We start from the raw sequence: 16,615 nt of genomic DNA on the forward strand, positions 1-16,615 counted from the left end.
AGGTTAATCACCAGCCCTTTCCTCTTGGCTCTAGTGCCTTTGTTTTTTCCCCCTCTTCCTATAGCCAAGATGTTAGGAACTTCTTAAATTTTGTGAGTATGTCAAATGACAACATCTAGGCCATATGCCTCTGAGCCAGTCTTGATGGAAATGAAGCAAGCAGCCACCCAACTCCTGTCCTGTACAGTCATGAGAAGCAACTCTGTCCAGAGTGCCTGTCCTTTGGAGCACAAAGGCCTCTCCTCTCCTGCCTGATGGAGTAGAACAAAACTCTATACATGGGAGATGCCTAAGTTAAAGAACAAGCCCCAGTGAAGATGAACAAGAGAGTCAAAGAAGGTTAGGTCAAAGATTAGGCCACCCTACTATATCCCATTCCCATTTGGGCCTAGAGCCCCAGACCCTGGCTAAGAAGAGAGTGCTATGCCAGTAGGGGGTGCTATGAACTCACGTTTTCTGGTGACTTAGAACCCTCTCTTCCAAATTGGCCCTGAGAAGCAGTTAGGGGGTGCTGCTAGTTCTCTGGAAGCCATCCTGGGGGCATCTGAGGGTCCGACCCAACTGGGAGGGTTGAAGCCGCCTTTCCTATTGGAGCAGAGAGCTAGTTGAGATCACTGCCTCCAAGAGAGGATGACAGTTCTTGGCTCCAGCCTCACCTAGTGAGATTGCAGGGAAGAGGACTGTGATAATTGAGACTGGGGGAAGAGGGAGTTTGTTTGAAACGGGTCCTGGGTCTATGGGAAGGCTGGTTGGTTCTAGATTTTACTGTCAAACCTTGACTTCTAACCTGCAGTGGGTGCAGTGGACATAGGGCCAGATCCCAGTCCTGTGGGGTGCAGACAGCTCTGGGATAAAGCTTCCTAACTGATTGTCCTGGGTCTTCCACAGTAAGGACTGGCTTGGGTGGAGCCAGGCAATCAACATCAGTTCTGTGGCTAGGGGAACATGGGGGAAGACCAGAGAACAGGTTGTGTTGGCAGTGCTAAGGGATCAAGGCATCTGCTGTTACCCACTAGACCAGGGGCAGTATGTAGCCCAGGAATAATGATCCCTTCCTTAAGGAGTGGGTACATTTACAAGGCATGTTGGCGCCTATAGCAGCTCTCCACCCAGCCTATCTCTGTGGTGTCTAGTTGCAGGCTGTATATACCTGACCTGCCAATTAACCCTGGCAGGGGTATCACAGCCACCTAATCACCATCATTAAGTAAAGGGGTATGAGGACATGGTGGCTTCCGGAGACCTAAGGGTGAAAGGAGCAAACATACAACCTCTTGGCCTCAGGGTTCCTGGGACTCTGCTCCACCCCAGAGGCAGCGACCTGTGGGAGAGAGGGCGTCCTCCCCTGAAGGACAGACTGAGTGAGACCAGATGTTTCCTTCTGCTCCAGCACACGTGGCAGTGACACCCACAGGCACCCTCCAGCCATCTCCGGAAACAGGAGTAAATAATACGTGGGTGTAGACATGGAAGTCTCTGTAGCCTGGCTTGAGGCCTCTGGCCCCTGACCCTGAGTGCTCCTTGGGGGTAGAAGATGACACTGGCAGGGCTGGCCTCTCCAGACAGGCATTGGCATTAGGGGAGTCAGGCATTTAGGGCAAGCCAGTGGGACAGGGTGGGACTTTGGGGCGCCCAGGGCAGGCAGGGAGGGGGAGTCTGGGCCAGGCCTTGGCTCCAGCCCTTTCCGGCCCTTATTGTCCTTGGTGAGAACAGGGCAGCGTCCTGTTCCCACTGCCCATCCCCCCTCCCCCCAAGTTCTGCTCCCCAGGGGCTCAGGAAGGATGTTGGGAAACAAGAGAGAGCCAGAGACCCGCAGAGACAGAGATGCTGAGAGACAGAGACAGATACAAAAGGGAAAGGTTCAATCAAAGGCATGCATTGAAGTTCATTGTGAAGCTAGCAGGGCCCTGGGCACTGTGGGAACCCTGAAAGAATGGGAGGTTGGTGGCCCTGCCCTTTTTTGGGCCTGGCTTGCTCTGTGCAGTCCTGGTTGACTCAGGTCACTAACAGGGCTGCTTCCTAAGCTAAACAATGGTCCAAATTCTAAAGCAGGCAGTCAGGTACTTAATTGCTCCCTTCAGATATATTTCTTTGCAACTCTCCAAGCAAACTGGAGTTCCTAAGGAATCAGGGGCCAGGGCCAGGATCATGCTCCCCAGTCCAGGGTAGAATTTGCACCATAAGCTACTGTGTTGGGTTCCTGCAGAGACACGAGAAATCCCTAATTGGCCCTAGTTAGGCATTCTCAGCATCTATAGCAAAACAGCTATAGTCCAGCCACTTGTAGAGCAGACTTTAGAGCTTTCCCTTGGGCTCCAAGGGGCAGCCATGCCCAGTTAGTCTCTGAAGCTTGGTTTCAGCAACTGGTCCCTGGGATTCAGATCCTTTGTCAGCCAGAGAGAGGTCCAGGTCCCCCTGTCTCTGGGGGTTCCAGGTACACTTGGGAAAAACAGGCATGTCTATACTTGACAAAAATAGTGTGTGTATGGTGTGCATGCATGTATGTATATTCACAAGTATGTGTGTGTGTGTGTGTGTGTGTGTGTGTGTGTGCGCGCGCGGGCGCGCGCCTATAGGCTTGAACTGAAGTCCTGTGTCTTCCTCAATCTCTCTCCATTTTGTTGCAGTGGTTTCTCTCACTGAATCTAGAGTGCACGGATTTCAGCAAGTCCAGCCAGCCAGCACGCCCTGGGGATCCCCTGCCTTCTGCCTGCTGAGCGTTATCATTCCTGCCTGGTTTTTAAGTGGGTTCTGGGGATTTGAACTTGTGTCCCACACTTGTACAGGAAACCCTTTACTCTTCTGAGCCATTTCCCCATCTCCATATTAACACTTCTTTTAAAAAAATATTTTATTTATCATTTTTATGTGTATATGTGTATTGCCTGCATATTGGTAAGTGCACCTGTGTCCTGCAACGCCCGTGGAGGACAGAGAGGGAAGAGGCCATCAGATCCCCTAGAACTGGAGTTACAGACAGTTGTTAGCTGCCATGTGGGTGCTGGGATTCCAACTTGGGTCTTCTGCAAGAACAGTGTTCTTAACTGCTGAGTCATCTCTCCAGCCCCCATATTAACACTTCTTAACACAATGTTACAATTGTGTTATCCACAAAATCTTTACAGGATTTATAGACATTTCCATCATAGCCGGATGTGATGGCTCATGCCTTTAATCCTAGCACTTGGGAGGCAAAGGCAGGTGGATCTCTGTGAGATTAAGGCCAGCCTGGTCTACATAGGGAGTGCCAGGCCAGCTGGGGCTACAGGGAGACCCTGTCTCAAAAAGACACACACACACACACAACCTAATGGTTATCTAATGAATCAGTGATTCTTCAATTTTCATCATAAGGAACTAAGGAGCCACAGGTTCTATTTTATCCTTTAAGTAAAGGTCTATGATAATGGGCATATCAGATTCATTGGGCTATTCTATTTTTTGTGTATGTATATTTGAAAATTCTGTAATAAAAGTTCAATCAATTTTATGACAAATCCCTCCTTTCTGTTTTACCAAGTAAAAGTGTGACTATAACTGCACTCGGAGATAGCACCAGAAGTCTAAATTTGAGGTCCTGTCGGGCAATAAAGCCTGAGCCAAATGGCCTTCCTGACATGTAAGGAGAAACCCTGAGAAGTTCTCACACCTCAAGTAACTGGGAGCGAAAAGCGGGGAATGTTCCCCTGTGCATTTGAGACAGACTACCCTGTCTATTCAGGGAACCAGAGGGCAGGATTACTGTCCCAGATTCTGTAAAGAAAAACTCCTACACGCCCTGTGACTGGGCCAGGAGTTGCCCTGAGTCCTGACTTTAGGCTGTCTCAGGGAATTCCTGGGACTGTGTGCTGTGTGTATCTATGTGGGGATGCTAGGAGTAAGGGCAGTAGGAGCAGGCCCTGGAGACTCACCCCTTCCTGCCCTGTTTCTAGACTCTGTGCTCCAGGCCAGTTATGATTCAGCTTCAGATTTCTAGACAGTGTATGAGACAATGCGACAGAAATGCTTCATACTTTTTGTTTTGTTTTGTTTTTTTGAGACAGAGTCTCATAGACTGGTCTGTGAACACCTTGTGTAGCCAAGGATGATCTTTTTTATTTTTTTGGTCTTTTTGAGACAGGGTCTCCCTGTAGCCCCAGCTGTCCTGGAACTCACTATGTAGACCAAGCTGGCCTTGAACTCACAGAACTCTGCCTACCTCTGCCTCCTGAGTGCTGGGATTAAAGGTGTGGGCCACCACTTCCGGCCACCAGGGATGATCTTGAACTTCTGATCTTCCTACCTTCATCTCCCCAGTGCTGGGATTATAAGTGTGGGCACTATATTTGGTATTATTTGGTGTTGGGGATAGAACCCATCCATAGTATTAGGACTTCTATCATCTGAGCTCTATCTCTGACCCTTAGAGCTCTGACACTTAGTGGCAAGATGAGTGACTTCATAGCTTAGACTCCCTGACTGTAAGATAGGGCTAATAATAGCTACCTCAGATTACAGTGCTAAAGATTTGAATTAAATAATATGGGAAGACTTGTATTTGATAAATATTATTTGTTGCTTATGTAATAACAACCTTTCCTCCTTCCTTTTTTCAAAAAAAAAAATTGTGCTAGGGCCTTACCATGCTGGACAAATACTTTACTGTTGAGCTACGGACTCAACCTTGTGAAGGTATTTTTGGATGAGATTAATTTACTCTAAAAAAAAAAAAAGGAGGAAGCCGGGCATGGTGGCGCATGCCTTTAATCCCAGCTCTTGGGAGGTAGAGGCAGGCGGATCTCTGTGAGCTCAAGACCAGCCTGGTCTACATAGGCTACAGGGAGACCCTGTCTCAAAAAGACCAAAAAAAAAAAAAAAAAAAAAAAAAAGAAATGGAGGGAGGCTGGGGCGATGGTTCAGTGGTTAATATACTTGCCACACAAGTGTGAAGACCAGAGTTCAGATTCCCAGGACCCAAGTAACATGCCAGTGGGTATGGCAGTCTGACTATAATTCCTTAGAATTCCTTAGAAGGAAGAGAGGGGGGATCCCCAGAGCAAGTTAGCTGGCAAGATAGCCATATCAGTGAACTCTGGGTTTGATTAAGAGACCCTGCCTCATTGAATAAGGTGGAAAAGGGATGGAGGATGATTCTGACCATCCACCTCCACATGCATGCCATACACACACAAGCAAAAAGCATGCATACCCACATGTGCATCACACACACACACACACACACACACACACACACACACGAAAAAAAAGAAAAAAAAGACAGAAGTATAACTCAGTGGTGGGGCACTTGCTTAGCACACAAGAAAAGTGGATTCAATCCCAGCACTGAAAAAATTAAATTGGTACATTAAAAAATATATTTGGGGGGACTGGAGAGATGGCTCAGCAGCTGGGAGCACTGGCCGCTCTTGCAGAGGACCAGGCTTTGTTTCCCAGTACCTACATGGTAGCTAACAACCTTCTTTAATCCAGTTGCAGGGGATCCAATACCCTCTTCTGGCCTCCGTGGGCACTGCACAACCTGGGTGCACTTATACATATGCAGGCAAAACACTCATACACATAAAATTAAAATAAAAAATTTATTTATTTATTTATTTGTTTATTTATTTATTTATGTCTTTTTGAGACCTGTTAGATCCCCTGGAACTGGAGTTATGCACAGTTATGCCATGTGGGTGCTGGGCGTCAAACCCGAGTCTTCTGCAAGAGTGGCCAGTATTCTTAACCACTGAGCCATCTCCCAGGCCCCTATTTTTATTTTTTTAGAGACAGAGCCTCACTGTATCGTCTAGACTGGTCTCACACTTGAGATCATACAATCCTCTTGTTTCAGCCTCCTGAGTATCTGTGACTGCAGGTCCATACCACTGTACCTAGCTAATAAATTTTGTCGGCAGGAGAGTCAAGAAACTCACTATTTACAGACCAGTTTTACTCTGACCTCGTCATTAAAACCCAGCTTCTGCCTTAAGTCAACTCTAAATCACTGGACTCAGATGAGCCAGAAGCTTCTATCACCTGCCCAGATCTGTTTCTAGGTCCCTTCCCCCTCAGGCTGTCATCTTTTCCTATCTTGGGTATTTCAGGTTGCCTTCTCTGGAAATCCTGGCTCACCTGAGCCTTTCCCTAGTCAGCACCACATCCTTTATCTGCTATTTTGCCTTAAAGCCTGTCTGTAATGTAGTTATGTGTTTTTGTTGATTACATATGTATATGTCTGTTCTGTTGCCCCTAGGAAACTCTGGGTACCTTGAGGTCAGGGATGGATACAGTCTGATTACCTAGAGCCCTCTTGAAGAACTTAGTAATCACCTCAGTCCCTTTGGGCACCTATATGAAGGTCATGTGATGGACCACTGATCAAGTCCTCACCCCAACATAAACACATTTTTTTTTCAAGGTACAGGGACTGAATCTAGGGCTTTGTGTATGTTCAGTAAGTTTTCTACCATTGAACTACCATTCCCCAACCCCCAACACAAATATGTTTAAGGGGTCTTTAATCACCTGATCCTGGCCAGCTTTCCTAGCCTAGTCTCCTGATATCCCCAACCCTATGAAGCATTCTTTGTCCTGGAGCAGTCAAAAAGGATTACTCACCCTGAACTTTCATGCCTCCTTGCCTTTGTTCAGGGTGTTCCTCTCCACCTCTACAACTCTTACTCATCTTTCTATAACCAACTTGGATTTAAGCCCTTTCTCCTCTGTATTGCTTAATTGTGCACATTCCTCATTCTTCAGTGACTAGAATAGGGGGTCCTCAGGTTTGGAATGGAGTGCCCATGGAGGCCAGAAGAGAATGTCAAATCCCCTGGAACTGGAGTTAGGGATGGTTGTTAGCCACCATGTGGGTGCTGGGAAACAAACCTGGATCCTCTGCAAGAGCAGCTAGTGCTCTTAACCACTGAGCCATGTCTCCAGCCCCTACTTTGAACTTCTAATACTTCTGCCTTATCTTTTTAAAAATATTTGTAAACATTTATTTTATTTTATTTTATGTGTATCAGTGTTTTGCCTGAACATATGTATGGACACCTGTCATACAATGCTCATGGAGGCACTGGATCACCTGGAACTGGAGTTAGGGACAGTTGTAAGCCACCAGGTGGCTGCTGGGAACCAAACCTGGATCCTCTTCAAGAGCAGCCAGTGCTCTTAACTGCTGAGCCATTTCTCCAGCCCCATACCTTCATCTTCTAAGTGTTAGGGTTAGAGGCATCCACTACTATGCCCAGTTTATAATTCCTTCCCTTTTTTTTCTGTTCCATTGATCTAGTGAAGGAAATACTATATATTTTAGTGGGAACTAATGTAGCCTCTGGAGTCAGATTGGCTTGTGTTCCAGCTTCCTCATGTGCTAAAAAGAGACAATCACAGTATGTATTTCATATGGCTGCTGTGAAGAGCAGATGAGATAATGCATATGAGGCACTTATCACAGTACTTGGCACCTAGCAATCAACTGGAGAATGTCTACTGTTTTGGTGATCCCTATCTGCTCATTCCTATGCTGGCAAAACAACCAGGGAGACTACCCAGAATATAGTTTGGAGTTGGATGGAACAGCAACACTTCTTACTATCTCATGACCTTAGCCAAATTACTTACCTTTTTTTTTTTTTTTTTTTTTTTTTTTTTTTTTTTGATGATTAATTTAGGTTTTCAGCTTGATTAGAGATATTCCTGATTTCTGATGCTTAAGAAATCCTTATGTGTGTCTTAGTTTCTTCACTCACATATGAAGATATCAGAATACCTACTGGTCAGGTTTGATGGCACATGCCTGTAATCCCAGCACTTGGGAGGTAGAGGCAGGCAGATCTCTGTGAGTTTGAGGCTAACCTATACAGAGAGTTCCAGGCCAGCCAGAGCTACACTGGAGGCCCTGATTCAAACAAACAAATAAACAAAATAAAACAAAACTACCTACTGCATGGGGGAGGAGTGGGTGGTGAATATGATCACAATACATTGTATTAAATTCTCAAATAATTAATGAAAAAACATTTAGAATACCTACTAGAGCATGTTGTGCACCTTAAACATAGTGTTGCACAGGCTGTGACACATGCTAGACCTTCAGAGAATGATTATTTCTTTTGCTGATGATCATTATTAAATCCTTACAATTATCTGTCTCTATATGTAGTGGGGCAAACCCTCATTATATGGAATTTTTCTGGGGAATGACAGGACTACTGTGGGTGAATAAATACAATTTCTGGTTGTGCAAAGCCCATGTAATATGCCAGCATTTCAAAGTCACTGTTCTATTTTTTAAATTTTTAAGTGTATTATTTATATTTTAGATGTATGAGTGTATTGTCTGCATGTATGTAAGTTTATCCATGTTGTGTAATTCCTGTGGAGGTCAGAAGAGGGTGTAAGATCCCCTGGAACTGGAGTTATGGATGATTGTTAGCCACCATGTGAGTGCTGGGAATTGAACCTGGGTCTTCTACAAAAGAAGCCAGTACTCTTTTTAAAAAATATTTTATTTATTATTTTTATTTTATGTGTATGCATGTATTGCCTGCATGTAGGTAAGTGCACCCATGTCATGCAGTGCCTGTGGAGGACAGAAGAGAATGTTGGATCCCCTGGAACTGGAGTTATGGACAATTGTTAGCTGCCATGTGGGTGTCTGGATTCGAACCTGGGTCTTCTGCAAGAACAGTGAGTGTTCTTAACTGCTGTGCTATCTCTTCGGCCCCAAGAAGACAGTACTCTTAACTGCTGAGCCATTTCTCCATCTCCTAGCTGGTGAGGTTTTGATAGAGCCTGGAGGGTGTGGGGATGGGATGAGGATAGGGTGGCCTTTTAAGGTCATATGTAGATATTTACATTTATCCTAAAAATGCTTTTTTGTTTTTAAACTTCTTTTTAAACATTTATGTGTGTGTGTGTGTGTGTGTGTGTGTGTGTGTGTGTGTGTATGGCACAGTACATTGTGAAGGTCAAAGGACAATTAATGGGAGTTGGTATTCTTTCCATCATGTGGTTTCCAGGGATCAGAGATCAAACTCAGGACAACAGGTTTGATGCACTGAGCCATCTCAGGGACCCCTGTCTTTGAGACAGGATCTCATTATGTAAGTCTGGCTAGCCTTGAACTGCTATGTAGACCAGATTGGCCTTGATCTCACAAAGGTTTTCCTCCTTCTGCCTCCCAAATACTGGTTTAAAGGTGTGCATCACCATGCTGGCCTCATCTTTCTTTCTTTTTTTAAAAAATATTTTATTTATTTTTATTTTATGTGTATGTGTGTATTGCCTGCATGTAGCCAAGTGTACCCGCAGAGGACAGAAGAGGCTGTCAGATCGCCTGGAACTGCAGTTACGGACAGTTGCTAGTTGCCATGTGGGTGCTGGGATTTGAACCTGGGTTTTCTGCAAGAACAGTCAGTGTTCTTAACAGCTGAGCCGTCTCTCCAGCCCCCCTTTTTAAAAACAAAAAAACATTTTACAGGCCAGGCGTGGTGGTGCACACCTTTAATCCTAGCACTCGGGAGGCAGAGGCAGGTGGATCTCTGTGAGTTCAAGGCCAGCCTGGTCTACATAGCGAGTTCCAGGTCAGCTGGAGCTACAGGGAGACTCTGTCTCAAAAAAGATAAAAAAAAAAAAAAAAGTCAACTAATTCTATTAAGCTTATAATGAAAGGCAGCCATCCCTTTTCTCTTACCTCCATATCCCTGCTTCTCTGTATCACTGCTCTCAGGTCTCTAGGCTGGTGCTTCCATGATTTACTTCTATATTTCTAAATTAACATATAATTATTTAATTATTTTTCCTTTCTTCCTTCCATTCTTATTATCCTCTCTCTGTCTTTTCAGACAGGGTTTCCCTGTAGCAAATCCTAATCTTAAATTAAATTAACAATATTTATATTATTATAGCTGTGAAAACTGAGTTCAGGAGTGCCAAGCGTTCAGTTCAGTGCCAACCTGGGATATATGGTGAGTACAAGACCATCCTAAGTCAAGGCTACAGAGCAAGACAATGGAAGGAAGGAAGGAAGGAGGGAAGGAGGGAAGGAGGGAAGGAGGGATGGAGGGAGGGAGGGAGGGAGGGAGGGGGAAGGAAATGGTTTGGGGGATTAATTCAGGAACTTGTTCCAAGACTGTAGATCTGTAAAAATTGTTTTTATTAATTAACATCAAGGACATAGGATTAAGAAAATTTATTCTATAAAATCACATACTACAACTCTGCTATTTGAAATCAATGAAGGGACTGTTCCCTGTTGCCTGGAGGTCTGAATTACTCTGACAAGGAAAAATAGCCTGGATTTCCAACTCAGGTGCAAAGCTTTAAACAACAGATCTTTGAACAGTGCATTCTACCGTCATCTTAACTTTGTAGTTTCCAAATGGACCCTCAATCCACTAAACCTCAGTTTTTATTTATTTATTTTTAAAACATGATCTCCCTATGTAGCTTAAACTTGCAGCAATCCTCCTGCCTCCTGAGTCTTGGGATTGTAGGCATGTACTGTTATGTATGGCTTAGCCCAACTTTTTGATTCATTCACTTAGCCTTATATTCCTTAAACCTAACAAAATTCTTGCTTCAAGCTAGGTTTGATGGCACAAGCCTGTAATCCTAGCACTTGGGAAGATCAAGACCTCAAGGTCATTCTGAGCTGTATATTGAGTCCCATGCCAGCCTAGGAAACATGAGACTGTCTTAAAAGCAAATAAACAGGGCTGGAGAAATGGCTCAGCTCAGTTTGGTTCCTAGCACCCACATCAGACAACTCACAACTGCCTATAACTCCAGCTCCAGAGATCTGATACCCTCTTCTGGCCTCTGTGGGTACCATTAACGCACATGGCTATACATTTACCTGTGCATACACTTACACACACACACACACACACACACACACACACACACACACATATACATAGAAAATAAGTCTTGGCCAGGTGTAGTGGCAGAGGACTTTAATCCCAGAACTCTGCAGGCAGAGGCAGGCAGATCTCTGTGAGTTCAAGCCAGCTGGGGCTATAGGGAAAACCTGACTCAAAAAAAGGCCCAAAAAAAAAAAAAGTCTTCCCAGGTTTGGTGGCAGAACACTCAGGGGGCAAAGGCAGGTGGATTTCTTTGAGTTCAAAACCAGTTTGGTCTACATATGGAGTTCTAGGCTAGCTGTTGCTGTCTAAAAAATCAAAACAAAAACAAATCAAAAACAAACAAACCCAAAACCCCTCAAAAACCAAACCAACCGAAAAAAACCCCTCTTGCTTTAAAGCCTAATTCTACCTAGGGCCTAAGGCCAACCTTTAGCCATATTCTGCAATGACTATTTCTTCCTTTGCTGAACTGCCCAAAGTTCCTCTGGTATGCAGTTTATTGCAGCAAGTTAATAAACTTAACTCTGTCCAATTTCAGATGAATTCCAAGTAGTGTTTATTGGACAAGTGTTTATCAGTTTTGTTTCCTTTCTTTTATTACTCTTTGTTTTCCCTTAAGTTGATAATTGCTTGAAATTTTATCTTTTTTCTTTAAAAGTTTGGGTTCTGGGAAACAAGGTCTTTTGTGACTCAGGTTAGCCTTGAATTCCCAAAGCTTCTTTTTGCCTCTTAAGTGCTGGGATTGACAGACATGCACAGCTACAACTGGCTTTTTTTTTTTTTATACTGTTTTTGAAATAGGTCTCACAATGGCCTTGGCTGGTCTGGAATTTGCTATGTAGACTGGCCTGGAATTTACACTAAGCCTGCCTCTGGAGTGCTGGGATTATAAGTATGTGACACCACAACCAGGAACACCCTGATTTCTTTCTTTTTCTGATTTCTTTTTTTAAGGCAGGGTCTCATGTACCCCAGGCTGGTCTCAAATCTGAGAGCTCAAGACCATCCTAGGCAACTTGGTAAGTCCCTGTTTCATAATAAAAAGGATTCGGTGATAGAGCACCTGCCTAGCAGATGTGATCCTTAGTGTGTTTGTTGAGTGGGTGAGGGGAATGCTTGAAAAATGAGTGGGGTTTTTGTGATGAAGCACTGATTTTTAAGGGGGATGATATTGCATTCCCAAATTATTGCAATGTTTAGGAGTATTCTCAAATCTTCCAAGAGTCCTACACCAGCTTAGAACTGGGTCCCCAGGGAAAAAAGCAGCATAACAGCTCCAGACGCAGCCTGCGATTTCTGAAAGGCGATGTATAACCCTGCCTGGATCAGCTGCGGCCGGAAGCTCACCAGGCGTAGCCCTGAGAACTACAATTCCCAAAAGGCAGCGCGGAGGAAGAGCAGTAGTCAAAGAGGACTTCCGGATGCTGCTCGTGCTTGCTCTGCGACGCCTCCGAGAGGTACGCCTAGGTGGCGGGCTGAGTGGTGAGGTCGAGGAGGATGGGAGTGACCGGGAATGAGAGTCAGATGTAGAGGGAGGGTGGCAGGATGGAAAGGATTCCTAGCTTTGCTTTCTCTTCCCCCAGAGACCATGACGAAGTTAGCCCAGTGGCTTTGGGGACTGACGCTCCTGGGCTCAGCCTGGGCGGCCCTGACCATGGGAGCTCTAGGCCTGGAACTGCCTTTCCCCTGCCAGGAGGTCCTGTGGCCATTGCCTGCTTACTTGCTAGTGTCCGCCGGCTGCTATGCACTGGGCACTGTGGGCTATCGCGTGGCCACTTTTCACGACTGTGAGGACGCCGCCCGAGAGCTGCAGAGCCAGATCCAGGAGGCCCGAGCCGATTTAGTCCGCAGGGGGCTACGCTTCTGACACCTTAACCCATTCCAGCCTGGACAGCCCTCTTAATTTCCGATTAAAGAGCAGCTTTATTTTCTAACCTTGCCTAGTTGTGTATGGAGGACAGGATTTGGGGATTCTGTGTACCAGCAGTCAGGAAGTGAGAAGTAGACGAACAACTTTCCAGAGTTTTCTGCGTTTTGTCATGCCCCCTCCCACACCTTTTTATTTTTATTTTTTCGAGACAGAGCAAAGACTGTCTCAAGATCTTTTTTCTTTTGGATGTCACGTATCCCAGGCTGGCCTGGGACCCAGCTATGTGGCTGAGGGTCTCTTGTCCTCAGCTCCCATTTCTTACGGTGGTTTTAGCCTGTAATCCCAGGCTAAACCATCAATGACAGTTTATATGGTGCTAGGGATTGAACCAAGGGCTTCAAACATGTAAGCACTCTACCAGCTGAGCTACATCTCCAAACTTGTGTTTTTGAGATGATTTTACTATGTACAGACTGGTCTAGAACTTGCTGTGTTGCCCAGGCTGGCCTCAGTCTTTCGATCCTCCTGCTTTAGCCTCTTAAGTGCTAAGATTACAGACTTCTAACACCAAGCTAGGCAAGAAGTACTTAAGCCTAACTTCCATTCCTCATAACTTGCAAGTTTTCTTTTTAAGGTCTTCCTGGGTCTTTCCAACTAATAGTCTTTCAAATACTTTTTCTGAGCTTAGTAACTAGTGACCCTTTATCAAACCAGGCAGGTTGAGGATTATGAAAGCATGAGCCATGATGGGCAGAGGTGGGGAATAGTTTATTTTAAGGAAAATTCTAAAGATACCATCCCAGCCTCCAAAATGAAAAAGGATAATCTTTTTTAAAAAGTGATTTTATCTCTAGGTCCCATCTGATCTAAGTAAAGGTCTTTCTTCGATCCCTGTACTCTCAAAGTCATCTTTTGCTCACCACCTATTGCACCCATGGAATTGGTCACTAGAATCAGTTGAAACAAAGGGCTCTCTTTGGTATCAAGTTGGCATTAAGGTGCCTGAGGTCAGGTTTGCAGAAGCCGATAGTTCCTGTCATGCTCTGGGGGATACTTCCAGAAAAGCCAGAGGCGGATAAAGCTGGTGAGGATTCCTGGAAGGTTGGGAACCTGAAATCAAAAGGCTGCTATGAAGATAGGAGCTAGTTTTCCACTTTGCAAACTGGTCATCCCATCCTATTCTGCTTACCATGATGTATGGATCTCTGAGTCGAAACCCGTAGCTGGACCAGGAGGCAGAGGCAAGGAGGGTGGCAATGGTGAGTGAGAAGGAGAGACGCTGAGTTGATTTACTCTGAATGATCTTGGCCTGTGGCAAAGATACTCCTGGTCCAGGTTCACAGCAATATTCTTGCCTAAGAATTTCCTCGGGAAAAAGGCCTTCCATCATCTGTTACCCACCCCTTCTCTCCTGCCTCCCACTCACCCACCTGTATGTACTGCCTTGTCTCCTTCCAGGAGTTGGACCTCTCCTCTGACTAAAGGACCCTGCCCATCTTATCTCCCCTACCTCCTGGCCACCCCCACTCACCAGGTCAGCCAGTGGTGAGAGGTACATGCTGATGGTAAAGACACTGCAGAAGAGGCCCAGCTGCTGAAGCTGGGCTTCAGGGTCCGGCACCAGAAGCCAAAAGTAGGCATAGCCCAGGAGAAGGGACCCTAGCAGGGCTGTAGTCTGTAGGAGCACAGCATGCTGCGAAGGAGAGGTGTCTTACACTCTCTGCTCTCTGCTGGAATACTTCACTTCATCCTGCCTTCTTTCATACTCCAATGGGGAAACCATTTCTTTTCTGTCTTTTTGAGACAGGGTCTCTCCGTAACCACAGCTGGCCTGAAACTCACAGTCTGGCCTTGCTCACTCTCACTCTCACAGAGATCTGCCTGCCTCTGCCTCCTGAGTACTAGGATTAAAGGTGAGTGCCACCAACTTTTATCCCAGCTTTATGCCAGTGTTTTTCACTACTCTTTGCACACAACACTTGAGGACGCCAGGGGACAGAAAAACATTTTTTTTTTTTCTTTTCGTTTTCACATACAGTAGGAGCCTAATAAATGTTTGTGTGACTGAGTGGGGAAGCAGAGCTAATAGTCATTCTTAGCCACTGGTCCTGGTCCTAAAGGAACTATCAGAGTCAATACAGCCCTTTCTCCTCAGCCTTTTGGAGGGAAGCACAGGGCTGCACTGACACTACCAGGTGAGGTGGACCACCAGCCTTGTCAACATTGGTGGAGGGGGGTTGTGTGTGAATCTTGCAGGGTTGGCTTCATGGAGAAAGGAGAACCAGAAGGCGGAAGGACCTTCTAGGAAAAGGAAGCAATACCATCCTGTTAGTCTTCCAGGAAATAGTGTTTACCCTGCCAACATGGCAAGGTGTCCAGCAGAGGTGGTGCAGGGGAGGGCCTCTACCTTCTGAGGACTGTAGTGCAGATAGGTCAGGATATACAGGGTCTGAAGCACAGCACCCACAGCATTGACGACGATGAGGGTCCCATCTCCCTTCAAGATGCCATAACTCAGCCACGCCAGGTTGCTGTAGGGGAGGGCCATGGAGCTGATGTAGCAGGGGATCCCCAGTGGCCTCATATGTTGTGCTCCTGTCCCTCTCCCGCCCCCCTCAGCCTTTCCCGCCACAGCCAACAGCATTCTCACTTGACATCCGTGGTGAGAAAAGGCAGAAACTGGATGCTGTCCACGCTCCGGGTCTTCTGCATGTGCCTGAGGTCCGAGCTGTAATGGGGACCCAAAGGGAGGAGTTAGGGGCGGGTGGGAGATACCCCAGTGCTTGTCACCTCCCCACAATAGCAGAACTCCTCTGGCCGAGGGACCAGACTTGCCCTAGCACCCCATTTCCCCCAAACCACTTTCATTCTGGATTCCAGACGCAGCCGGGGATCATGGCCACGTCTCTTGATCACTTTCTTGACTTCCTGGTCCTGCCCCAACCCAGTCTAGTTGCGCTCTCACAGGCCAGTGGAGAACATGCCCAGGGTGAAGAGTACGCAGGCTCCGGAAAGGAAAGAGTCGGCCACGGCGCCCGCCTCCATTCCCCAGGAGTGGAATCCCTAGCGCAGCGAAGAGCTCCGGCTAACTACGCTGAGTGCCGCCGACGCCGAGGCCCCGCCCCTGCGACCCGGCGCCGGAACCCGCCCTGTCTAGAACGCTGCACCGGAACTTGCCGGAACTCCGGCCTTGGCACCCAAATGCTGCTGGCGGGCTGGCAGCTTGTTGGGTCCTGAACTTGCCCCCTGGATTCCGCTGGGTGGTTTTTGTAGGGTGGCGCATTTGTCCTCCATACGGCTCCCCTTCACACTCTGCTCACCCTCTGGACCATCTAGACCTCGGTCCTTGTGAGGTAGAACTCAAATTCAAAATGTAGACCCACCCAGTCCTCAGCAAGCCCCTCATCCAGAGCTTCAGATTGGAACTTCAGATGTCCAGGTTTGGGAGGTTTCCCCTGGAAGTCACTGAAGCCTTTTCCCAAACTCTAAATAAATAACGGAGATTGCCATCTTCAGCTGCCCTCCCTTCTTAGCTACAAGGCCAACCTTATATGCCCTGCCTAGGCCACCGACAACCCAACCCCCTGATTACCCCCACCCCCACCCCCACTCCCGTTCCAACACACTCGCTGCTGGGAACTTTCCCTCCCAGCCTCCCACGCAACTCTGCTGGTGGGGCTGTGCACATGCTTCATCTGGCATCCAGCTTCCCTGACTCACCCAGACAGCATGAGTACCTGAACGCTTTGCCAAAGCCCAGCGTTGAGATGAGTGTGAGTGGGATAAAGGTTGGACAGGAAGAACTTCCAGAGTGGGGTGTGGAGAGGAACCCAGGAGACAACTACGGGGACCACTCCTGTACAACCCTCAGAAGGAAACACCCTACCCT

At 46.6% G+C, this 16,615-nt stretch overlaps 2 protein-coding genes across 6 annotated transcripts; one reads left to right on the plus strand and one right to left on the minus strand.

The window, feature by feature from the left end:
- The first annotated feature begins 12,169 nt into the window (after positions 1-12,169).
- Dpm3 (dolichyl-phosphate mannosyltransferase subunit 3, regulatory) lies at positions 12,170-12,790 on the plus strand. The gene is made up of 2 exons (XM_008854354.3): positions 12,170-12,313; positions 12,440-12,790. The coding sequence occupies exon 2, from the start codon at positions 12,445-12,447 to the stop codon at positions 12,721-12,723; it is 279 nt and encodes a 92-aa protein (XP_008852576.1). The 5' UTR covers positions 12,170-12,313; positions 12,440-12,444; the 3' UTR covers positions 12,724-12,790.
- A 683-nt stretch (positions 12,791-13,473) lies between these two features.
- Positions 13,474-16,316, minus strand: Slc50a1 (solute carrier family 50 member 1). 5 transcript variants are annotated; one of them, XM_017794934.2, is made up of 6 exons: positions 16,110-16,316; positions 15,377-15,454; positions 15,134-15,257; positions 14,258-14,419; positions 13,916-14,052; positions 13,474-13,836 (listed from the first exon to the last, which is right to left on the minus strand). In XM_017794934.2, exons 1-6 carry the CDS (start codon positions 16,130-16,132, stop codon positions 13,680-13,682), a joined length of 681 nt encoding a protein of 226 aa, XP_017650423.1. In that variant the 5' UTR covers positions 16,133-16,316; the 3' UTR covers positions 13,474-13,679. The 5 variants fall into 5 exon arrangements, with proteins under 5 accessions (XP_017650423.1, XP_017650427.1, XP_017650419.1 ...); XM_017794938.2 differs by lacking the exon at positions 16,110-16,316 and adding an exon at positions 15,711-16,081; XM_017794930.2 differs by lacking the exon at positions 16,110-16,316 and adding an exon at positions 15,692-16,075.
- Positions 16,317-16,615: the final 299 nt, after the last annotated feature.

Source organism: Nannospalax galili, unplaced genomic scaffold, assembly GCF_000622305.1.
Source record: "Nannospalax galili isolate Female #2095 unplaced genomic scaffold, S.galili_v1.0 scaffold591, whole genome shotgun sequence".
Classification (NCBI taxonomy): domain Eukaryota; kingdom Metazoa; phylum Chordata; class Mammalia; order Rodentia; family Spalacidae; genus Nannospalax; species Nannospalax galili.